The sequence below is a fragment of the Periophthalmus magnuspinnatus genome, chromosome 5, assembly GCF_009829125.3.
Source record: "Periophthalmus magnuspinnatus isolate fPerMag1 chromosome 5, fPerMag1.2.pri, whole genome shotgun sequence".
Taxonomy (NCBI): Eukaryota; Metazoa; Chordata; class Actinopteri; order Gobiiformes; family Gobiidae; genus Periophthalmus; species Periophthalmus magnuspinnatus.
Genome location: NC_047130.1, coordinates 32,396,331 through 32,407,428, shown reverse-complemented (window position 1 = coordinate 32,407,428; position 11,098 = coordinate 32,396,331). Strand labels below are relative to the sequence as shown.

The following is an 11,098-nucleotide window of genomic DNA, read 5'->3' as shown; positions in this document are numbered from 1 at the left end:
ACAACAACTCTTAAAGCAGCACACTACTTCACATCATGCAAGGATCTCACTTAGCACCTGGGATATAATCGAGGCTTCATTTTTTAACAAGGTCAGAACACTACAAGTAGCAGATAAATGATGGAAATATTTGAAAGGAAAGGAGTTTTTGTTTGTTGCCTTGATGACCATGCCTTAACAGCAGCTGAAAACTCCATTAACAAAAGCCAGTTGAGGTTAAGCTTAATAGTTTATTGTTCCACTGGGAAATTTGTCCTCTGCGTTTGACCCATCCTTCAATGCTGCTTGGGCAACCTGTCAAGAGCAATGGGTGCAGGGACCCATCTTCAGATCTTGTGCTAGCCTTGGCCAGGACTCAAACTGCACCAGGAGACCAGACTAATTCAGGCTTATGTTTTCATTATTTTGATGTAGGAAGCGATTTCAAATATGTTAACTTTTTCTATACGGCACCACTTATAAGGCACCAACAGTGTTTTGGTGGTGAAGTAAAAGCTTTGTAAAATCAAACAAACAGAGTCATGAGTGCCATTAAAATTTTTTATAGCACAATTATTATAGATACTTGGATCAGCTAATGGCCATGCTTAAAATATCTGCTGCTGTACCTGTGCAATTAAAGTGGTCAGAGTATGGTCATTAGAAGGTGGGTCATTGGAGCAGATGAAGAAACATTTATATTCACATCACTCATGGTTCTCTTTGTTAAATGCAATTACTGCTTCACTGTTAGACGTTAATATAGCCGCAGTCATTAAGAAGCCATAAGATGAGTATGAGAGATGTAAAGCAGCTCTTACAATATGGATCATTTTTAGCTGTGAAAATTTCAAATGGAAGCAATTTTTTTTTTCTTTTAGTACATTTTGTTGTAGAAATATAAGTCACATCTGTTTATATTGAGTTTATTATTACATTAAATACAAGATTTTTTAATGGGACAATGTGATTAAAATGGTAGACTACAAATGTTTGTGGGACATTTTATATAACCATGAGAATAGCCAACAAAGAAAAGCCATTATATCTTCAGAATGGGAAGAAAAAGGCTACTTCTCTCTGACGATCTCTTCTAGATCACTGCTCTTTTCACTCATAACAAAATCTGAATAAGTAATTAATTTATCAAGAACCTCTGAGACATCTCATACACACACGTTTGCTGACCTGCTTAGAGTCTGCAAAGCATCACTGTGAACCAGACAACATCCTCAAGTCAAAAGGGCTTATATGGTATGCGTTTATGACAGCTCTGTATTCCCAGTGCAGTGTAGAAAATCTAAATTTGTGAAAAATAAAGCAAGGCTTCGATGCTTGTGTCTGCCTGAATGGGCAGTTGTCTGATGGGCAGAGCTTGTGTTGGGTCCAGCTCTGGGTGGACATCACCAGTGGATTTGAGTCCAACTCGGAGAAAATGTTTTCTGGTAAATGAGAGAGCTGATCCAAGCACTCATTTGTTCACTTTCACTTTCGTAATACACACGATGCATTTCCAAATCATACACAATCATATAAACAATGTTACTGACCACCCTCCCACATTATAATACAGATCATATTTAATGTAACTTTATGTATGTAAAACACCCAAGGACAATAGAGAATAGAGCTAGACTGATAAATAGATATATTGATTGCCTGTTGTACTGGTTGGCCGATATATTGGGGCGATATTTGGACTTTTCATTGTATTGTGTATCTATCGGCCTTAGCTGTCCAGCAGAGGTCAATATCTTGTTTTGGTTGATCGGCTGCCTAAAGAATATACACAAAGCTTTATATGAAAATGGGCTGTGGGTGAGTTTGTAGTAAATTTAAATTTGAAAATAATCAAAATGGGCCCTACATACATGGCCCAAAAATATTGGCAGAGCTTATTGGCCATCAGTTGATCTGGATTCTGGGCAATTGGTAACGGCATCAGCCATGAAAAAAACATATCAGTCAATCTCTAGTAGACGAGCTAAAAACAGGTGAGAAAAAAAAAAAAAAAACAACAACAAGAAAACCCACAATACAATACAAAACTGGATAACAGTGCTATTGGCTATGTGGTGTAGGATTGTCTGAACAGGTAAGTTTAAGTTGTGATTTGAAGAGAGGAAGGGAGTCCTTTTAGAGTCCTGGCTGACGTGTGTTCTTGCGAATAAAACAAAATGTACACAAACCAACAAAAATGTTTAGTTAGAAAAGAACCGTCACACCAAATTTTCCTTGGGGCCCCCTATAAGACCTATATACCTGTTTTAATACTAATAATAATAAACCAACACTGCCATGCCAAAACCAGACTTATATCTGCTGACCACATAAACCTTACTGGGCCAAAGTAACATCTCTTCATCATCAGAGTGGTCTGATAACATAAAAAGGGCTGTAGACACACTGACTTCAGTTCACAAGATAAAAGATGATAGCAGACTCAGCCAATCACAGTTAATTACACAAGAAACCTATAACACAGTGGTTCTACAGATGGTGCAGGGGAAAAAAAACAACAACAACTTATAACTAGTGTCTTATGCATTTTCACTACAGGACAAGGACACAGGTGAAAAATGACTGTACTGTGTTGCCCTAATGCAGAAAGTGAATCAGTTTGTGAGCGTGTATGAAACTTATTCTGTACGTCCACTCAGGATATTGATTCTAGCCTCTCAGCTTATCACTTGCTTATTGGAAACCACATCTACAGTTACATCTACATTTTGCCTTTTTTTTGTGATAATCTATGACACGCAAATCAAGATTTTACATTCCATCCATTGTAAACAGTAATATTGATATAAATTACTTAATGATAAAAACATCATCTGTACTGTTCACAACTGCAGAACTAATTCTTCTTTTAAACCTACATGTATGACAGAGATTTGCAGCCAGTTACAGGGTTGTGGGTGAAGATAATGAAACAGACTTTTTCTGAGCACTCAAACCCCAAATGCAGGACAAAATAGGATAACTCAAACATGCATGAATCAATCAAAATAACTCAGAGAAACTAATGATGAGGGGAAACAATTAAAAGCTCATAAAAGTCCATTTTTGCATACAATTTCTGTCTCCTCCAGTCAACATAACTTTTAATAAGTTTCACTATACAAACAACAAAAATGGTAGCACCCAAACACTTCCACTGTCCATGTACAAATGTTCAGTCTCATTAATTCTGTGTCATGGGGTTCAGTGTAGCCTAAAGTGATGTCTTTGCCTCTGCAGTTGCTGGTTTGGTGTCGTTCTGGGCTTGCTGAACTTAGCTTGAACTTGATTAGCATAAAACATGCAATTAGGCAAGGTGATGCTAAGCAAACTAATGTGTACTGCATTTCAGACCACGGCTGTCTGACCAGCCATTATCCATGAAGTCCATAATGACCAAGAAAAAGACAAAATGATGGGGCAGGGGTGATCAAAAACAGTCTGCCTTCACCACACTGCAGGTTAGCATGATCACATACATAAAGACATAGTAATACTAATAGCTGAGAAGATTGGGTCAATTTTATCCATTCAAATGTACCAGCCAAAAGTAGTGAAAAATATTGATTCTTGTATTGTGAGTATTGACCTTGAAATAGCCACACAGCGTCCCATTTGAACGGGGCATTGATGATGTGAAATTTGTAATGTGTTTGTTTAAGTTTACATATTCAAATAACAATGAGCAATGCCTTTTTTGTTTCTTTGTTTTATGCTAAGTTTTGATTTACAGTTTTTATTTCTGTCATGATTCTGTTGTGGTTTGACACTCATTGTATGTATAAAGCCCTGTATTTGCATATCCCCCTTTTAGCTATCCCTCACTTCACTAAATAGGTAAATACAGAGGTAATGTGTGTTTAGTTCTTATTGACTGGTGTCTCTGGTACATTAAACCAGGTAAAGCAGGCACATAAACAGTCGGCAAGCACTCACACAGTGGACTCCTCCCTGATTGTGGATTATATGCCATATGGACAGCAACATGTTCAGCTCTGTTGCCCCAATAAATTGCTGTTGACACTGCCATCTTGAGACCTGCAGACCTTCACTGGGGCAGCTTCAGTGGGATTGTAACGCACATAATGATTCACACATGAGGCACAACATTATGATTGACTGCCTCTTAAAGCAGAATTACTGGATGTTTTTGAAAATTAAAAAGAATGAATAATCTTTCATAATATAAACTAAACTAATATGTGATTTGGCCAATGTTATAAGTCATGAGACAATACTTGCACAAAGTTCTGCAAAGTTGTCGATTTTCATTTTCCCAACTCATGGGCACAACATAATTCCCACAAAATAAGATTAAATAACCAAATAAAACCATATATTATTGTTTGAACTTTTATCATAACATATTTCTTCTTCACTATTCATTCAAATCATGCTGATTTTGTTGCCTCTTTAAACCTTGTCCAGTGTTTGTCCACTGCCTCATTAAAAAGAGCGTGAATGAAACACCACATTATGTGCCTCCTTTAGAGAAGCCATCCTGAAGCTTGTCTATCGCCAAAGGCCTTACTGGGCCACTGCTGTACAGATCAATATATCATTTACAGCTGTGATGTACCGAGGACTGCTGTATGCAGAACAGAATCCAATGACTCTATTCAATTTAATACTTTTTTTCTTTTAAGTAGACACAGCATGTGCAAGAGGAAAGAACCCTGAACAAGAGCAATGATAGTGTGGGCATGAGAACAAATGAAACATTTACTTTGGATATATATAAGGCTAAACATTTGCTGGAAATAAAATATAACATTTTCACTTCACTTCACTTCACAATCTTGGCATGTCAATAAAGGCCTGGTCCAAACAGATACAAGGAATAAGTTCATTTGAATAAGCTGGGGAGAGTTATTTTTTTAAATAATAGAATTTACACACGTGGCTGTGTTTGCTTTACCCGTACCTTTGGACTGTCACCTTCACATGCTGATCTTTGAGGTGTGTTCAAATCAAGTCTATTTTTGCGCGACTTAAAATTATACCAAACGAATCGACTTAATGGTCAGAACGAGGGGGTTACATCCAGGGTGGGATTAAGAGAGAGTGAAATAAAAGCGCGAGTGATCAGAAATGACTGCGTGCGTCTGGAGGGCGGGAGGAGACGCACACACACGCACACGGGCAGAGAGAAGGAGAGAGAGGGACAGAGGCGAGAGATCCATCCAAACCTCACCGTTTCACAAGAGCTCTCATTGCTACGCGGCTCAGCGCAGCATTTCACTGTTCCAATCGGAGGAAACGCCACTCTTTTACGCTTCTTTTAGCCCCTTTTCTTTATCTCGCCGCTTGTCTGCGTGAAAGCCGCATTCAGAGACAACTTCGTCCGTTTTTCTCCCGACTTCCGACTTGAGCTGCATCATGAACAGTTTTGGGGCACCTCTGAAACGCGTACCGCTGGAATGGTGGGGATTACACAGCCGACACCCAAGGAACATGTAAACGCACATGGAGTTTGGGATTTATTTCGAAATATGGGAAAGATGACCGTCTTCTCGTTGTGCTTGCTCTTGTGCGCAGATCTGCTGGATTTAGCCGTGGGTAAGTCACTGTGACCCTCTTCATACAGCACGAGCCATAATTTTAGTGAATATTGTTTTTGGTTTGAAAGCTTTTGATTCATGCGTAGATGTAGACTATTGGTCTGTTAAAACAAAAAGATCGGATGGAGGCGAGCTGTTCCGTGCCAACGTCTGATGCCAACTTTCTCCTCCAAACCAAGCAAGTGGTTGAGGGAGAAAACGTGGACAATGGTCGGATTTTAGTCCGCCTTGTGCGCGCTGCGTTATGGCAAAACGCACGACTGGCTGACTATAAAAGAGGCCTCGTTATTGAAGTCTGTTCTTATCTCCAGCAATTTGCATGACAGCACCCTCTCCGGACTCAAGTGCATCCAAGCCCAGCCGTGTCCACTTCACGGCTTGGCTTCTCGCTCCCGGTTGTAGCTTTTGTTTCAACAGATAGCAAGAGATAAGTTTCTTGCATGTGTTTGTCGTATTGTGTATATGAGACAGATTTGGCACAATAACGGTATGCACATATTTCCATACGACCCAAAGCACTATAGTGTGAATTTGCGGATGCGGTAGAGATGTCTGATGTCACTATCCAAACAGTGGCAATGATGGACTCCCTGGATGCACGGCATATGTTCCCAGTGGCTTACAGAGAAATTTCTCCCGCCACATGGTGCATGAGTATGTAACATGGGCACGTAAAGCTCTGTAAATCACATATGTTCGTATTACTGCAGGACAGGTAAAGCCATAGTTTGTCTCGGGCACAATCAGCACCATGGACAGTTCACTTGTGGCCACAGTTTCACTTTGCCGTGTCTTTTAGAGGAGGATTCGGGTGTTTTTGACCTCCTCTGACCCATATGGGAAATCATTATGTCTTTGGGGTTTTGCATAATGTTTAGTGATAAAACGTCTGAGTTAGTTGGAGTGCTTCGAGGGACTATTGGTCTGAATTTGACAGTACAAAATTGGTCACCACACATTCATTCTTATCGGCATTATAGGCGTTTTAAAGAGCGTCTGCTGCTCCTTCTGTTGGACTATGCTGGACATGCACATTAGTTCATTTATGAATCCAAGTTTTTCCCTGTGTTGTGTTTTCCCTCTTGCTGTGGGATATTAGGGTCAGTCAGCATGGAAACACACCAGTCATAAAGTCCCAAATATGTGATAGTGTAGGAACGTGAGCTGACATTGGGCTGTGTATGTGTTTGCCATGAATTTCTTTTCGTTTGGTCTCATGTTCAAAACTCTTAGATGGAATTGCAAAGGCTTTGGAGTGTTATTTTGACTCAAAATTGGAGCCACTTATAGTTTGGAACATTGTTGAGTAAATTTCCCACTTTAACACTATTGGACTTGAAGAACAACAGTGTAAATGGGTCTACAGCTACACCCATTAAGTTGTTTCATGTGCTGCAGTTGACCAAGTGTGAGATTTTACATTGATCGCAGGGCCAACAAACTGTGAACGGCAGAATTTAAGCAATCAATAGTGTTTGAGCTCCTCTCACCTGCATACACACCATTCCGAAGGCCAACTGGATTTGATGTATGTTACAAAAACCACACACTACTCAGTCTTATTCTGCTCGTTACTACTTCCAGTAATCCTCTAAATTAAACTAGGAGCTTTGTGATTTTTTATGATTGTGAGATGAACATGCCAATAAGTGAATTAATAAAAAATTTGAATAATTTGGAAAAGCAAAAAAACAAAAACAAAAAAAACATCATGTTTCCAACAATGTTCTGATCTTCACCAGACGTATTACACTGTAGTTTATACTTATGATTATTGCATGCCTCACACTTCTCTCGCTCTATACCTCCACCATACCATCATGGTTTTTCTTTTCTTACAGTTAGATCAAGGTCACTCTCTGCACACCTCTGTCTTGTGTTCCCAAAAGGACCAGCCTTTGGTCAGCGATTCCGTCTCATCTCTATCTGCTGTATTGAAATGTCATACATTTTTATTTCCCATAACATTTCAGGCTCAGAGTGAAAATAATATTCTATTTACCATGTTTCTTATGCACACCTTGAACTGGCCTCTTGCCCAGCTTGTAGTTACTGTCTGCGGAAGTACTATGAATAGAAGTATTGTTGTTTAAGTTTGTTTGATAGTTGCAGGTGTTTCAGTGGCTAATGAGGAAATATATGTTGTAAATAGGTGGACAATATTGCCTAAATCTTGAACAAAAAGTACTATATATTTTTAAAAGTACTGCTAAACCACATCTTCATGAGGGAAGGTTAAACTGTTCAGTTACTCCCAAAATTAGCTAACTCATTCCAAGAATTCTCCTTTTTGCTGTGGTCCATACAAATCTAATGATCTTAATAAAACAATTAGTCAACTAATAGAAAATTCTGTGGGCTAAGACAAGCAGCAACAGTAGCTCAGTTGGAGTGTTTATTCACTGACCCTCAGGTTGATGGTGCAATTCCAGCTCCCACTGATGAATTAACTCACCTCACCGTCAATGTCTGTGTACACTGGTGTGTGAATGTGTGTGTGAATGGGTGAGTGGTTCCTTGATGTAATGTGCTTTGAGAGCCTTGAAGGTGGAAAAGTGCTATATAAAAATGTGACCATTTACCATTTACAATGAACTGACAGAAATGAGTAAAGACAAAAATGACAACACTAATTAAATGTGTTTTTTATTGCACTTCTATTTCACTTTTATTCTTTGTGGTCAAGTCAGCATTCCCATCTAATAAACCCTAAACGATACATTCTTATGATCAGTGGTGAAATGTAACAAAGTGAAAGTTATAAAGTACTGTACTTCAGTAAAAAAAAAAAAAAAAAAAATTGGTACCTGTACTTTACTTAAGTTAATTTTAAAGTGGATACTTGTTACTTTTATTTTACTGCATTTGAGAACAGGTATCTGTACTTTCTACCCCACTACATTTTGAACATGACTGAAAAGTAAAAGTATTTTTGTTATTGTTTGAGACCAGCTGAAAAGGCTGCTGGTTTATTTTTTAACAAGTCTGTAGTTTGAGCAAGTAAAAACCGTTAGGAACAAAACTATCGATTCAGTTGTTTATGTTGAGCAAAATTCAATGGATATTACACTTTTACTCATGCAGATTTTTTCATGTGATACTTTTTACTTTTACATGAGCATTTTTTTTATGTTTTTTTTTTTTTTTTTTGCTCCAGTAGCTGTACTTTTACTTGAGTAACAAAATTGAGTACTTCTTGCAGCACTGCACAATGATGACCTAATGACTAAAGATACTCGATGCAGAGCTCAAGGTATTCTTTAGATTCACAAAACCCTAGATACGTTATCAAGCCCCACTCAAAATGACACAAAATGAACCAGGAGCCTTTTGAAAACATTACAGTGTGATATATTCAGTCATCTCCTTTTAAATCCCTCTTAACTAAAAGGAATCAAAGGATCTCTTATGCCGTATCTCATTTCACATTACAGTGCTGCCTATAAAAGAATAAGTGCCATGTATTATATATGTGCCCCCACCTCTTATAATACTCGTATAACCCTATATGTCATTACACTCTTTTCAGGTCCACATAAAAAAAACCCCAAAAAAACAAATCAAAAATAAGATACTAATCAATATCAAAACTAATATCAAAACTAGACTTATTTGAGCAAGTATTAACACAAAAAATATTATTATGGCATCTAAATCATTATCGAGTACTGAACCTATTTCTTAGTATCAAAGTTTTAAAGATGTGTGCTGATATATCACCACAGGTACTGCATTCTCTACAGGGAATTTATGGAGTAAAATAGAGTGAGCAAGCTACTATGCAAGGTTACAAGTATTTGTGAAGAAATGTGTCTAGAAGGGCATCTAAACATAAGTGGATCATTGCACAAAAGAGATGAACAGGAAATGAAACATGATGAAAAATGGGCATTACAATGGAGCTCATCAATGACCTCGTGCTTTTCTGGACAGACATTTTCCATTCATTTTTCCCATAGAGGTTTTGTAAAAAATCTAAAATTAAGAGTTCAAAGGCATCGCAGAAGCAGCTACATGCTAACTTATATCTACAAACCAAAAAAGCTGTTTATAATGCAAAATTCTGGAAATGCTTTAATAACGGTTTCAGAAATAGATTTTAAATAAAATGATATGATTTTTGGTCATTAGTTACTACATAGCTGATTATCCTCAAGCAGGCTACCAAACGTTTTCTTTTTTTTTTTTTTGGAAAGTCTATGAGAAAAAATGAATGGGAAATTTAGTTCTGGAACTGTGGGCGGTCACTGTTAAGCTCCATAGAGATGTCAAGATTATTTATTCAATTAATCAAAAATTGTGATTATTCAGGCCACAATGTCATTGCAAAAACTAATAAAGAAAATAATCAGTCATAGTTTTAAAAGAAAAAAAAAAAAAGAAAAAAAAAATAATAAATACAAAAACAAAACTAATTGTAAATTTGATGTGGCTATTTATCTCACATTAACTTTACTTTTTTTTTTTATCATTCTTGAACTTGAATTTCATAAATGTGGTCACATACTAGAGGAATGGTCATATTTTAGACAGTGTGACTTAATGGAGACTTAAAGATTTCACTGCTGTTTGTTCATGGTGTCAATAATCCTGAATCATCATATAACACGAGGTATATAACATGTTGGATTGTCTAGCTTGATTGCTGTGAGCTATTAATCATATATTATACAGTGCCCAGTTGTTAAAAGCTGGCCTGCTGCACTTTCAGTAACAGAATGTTCTCTGCAAAGAACAAAATATCCAGACTTTTTATTGAAAATACTGGTTGCACCTGTAGCTTGGACCTCTACAAACATGTTCTAAAATCCATTGTATTGGTTTATCATTTCATATTTGAGTCTTCTTTTAAATGTTAATGCTCCTGGAGTTGTTTACAACATATATTGCAAATCAAAACGCAGTACTCCTGCCCTACTGTCTGCCCCCCAGTGTTCGGAGTGGAGTTGTAGATTTCACACCACTAAATGTGTAGACAGATTTGACCAGCACAGGATCTGTATTAGATGGAATGGTTTCCTGTGTGCCGAGCCTCTCCCTCTGTTGCCTGCTCTGGACTCTAGACATGCTCACAGATATCAGCTGAAGTGTGGGGAAAGAAGGTTCGGCCACTCCACAACAGTAATCAACAGCCCTGGCGCTCTCTCCAGTTATATAAAGAGATTACGCATAGATCAGAAGCGGCGTTATTGTTTGTCTAGGCTTTATTTGTGTGGTCAGTCACTGTGAAGGAGCTTTCTTGGCACAGTTTGGTGTGGCTTGTGTATTCATGCGACTATTAAGTGAGAGCACTTTCTTATCTCTCATCTCCCGTTTGATTTTTATCATCTTGTGCCTGTTTTATAGTGACAGTCCCACTATTTACATGGGAACTTGAGGTGTATTGACATGGCAACTATGTCATGTTTACTAATGCATTGATTAAAGTTGCTTTATAATATAATTGAGTGTGGAAATGTTTTAAAGATTCAGATTCCAGCTAATGAAGGTCAGATACTAGCAGGTATCTGACCTTCCACAAAAAAGTTACATAGTGCACCTTTATCCCAAATATATTT

At 37.7% G+C, this 11,098-nt stretch overlaps 1 protein-coding gene across 2 annotated transcripts in view; it reads left to right on the top strand.

Annotated features, from left to right (window-relative positions):
- The first annotated feature begins 5,126 nt into the window (after positions 1 to 5,126).
- igsf21a (immunoglobin superfamily, member 21a) overlaps positions 5,127 to 11,098 on the top strand; it is a 180,831-nt gene continuing 174,859 nt past the window's right edge. For both annotated transcript variants that reach the window (XM_033967366.2, XM_033967364.2), the window contains exon 1: positions 5,127 to 5,538. In XM_033967366.2, coding sequence (XP_033823257.1) covers positions 5,400 to 5,538 — 139 coding nt within the window. In that variant the 5' untranslated portion in view covers positions 5,127 to 5,399. The remainder of the gene's footprint in view (positions 5,539 to 11,098) is intronic.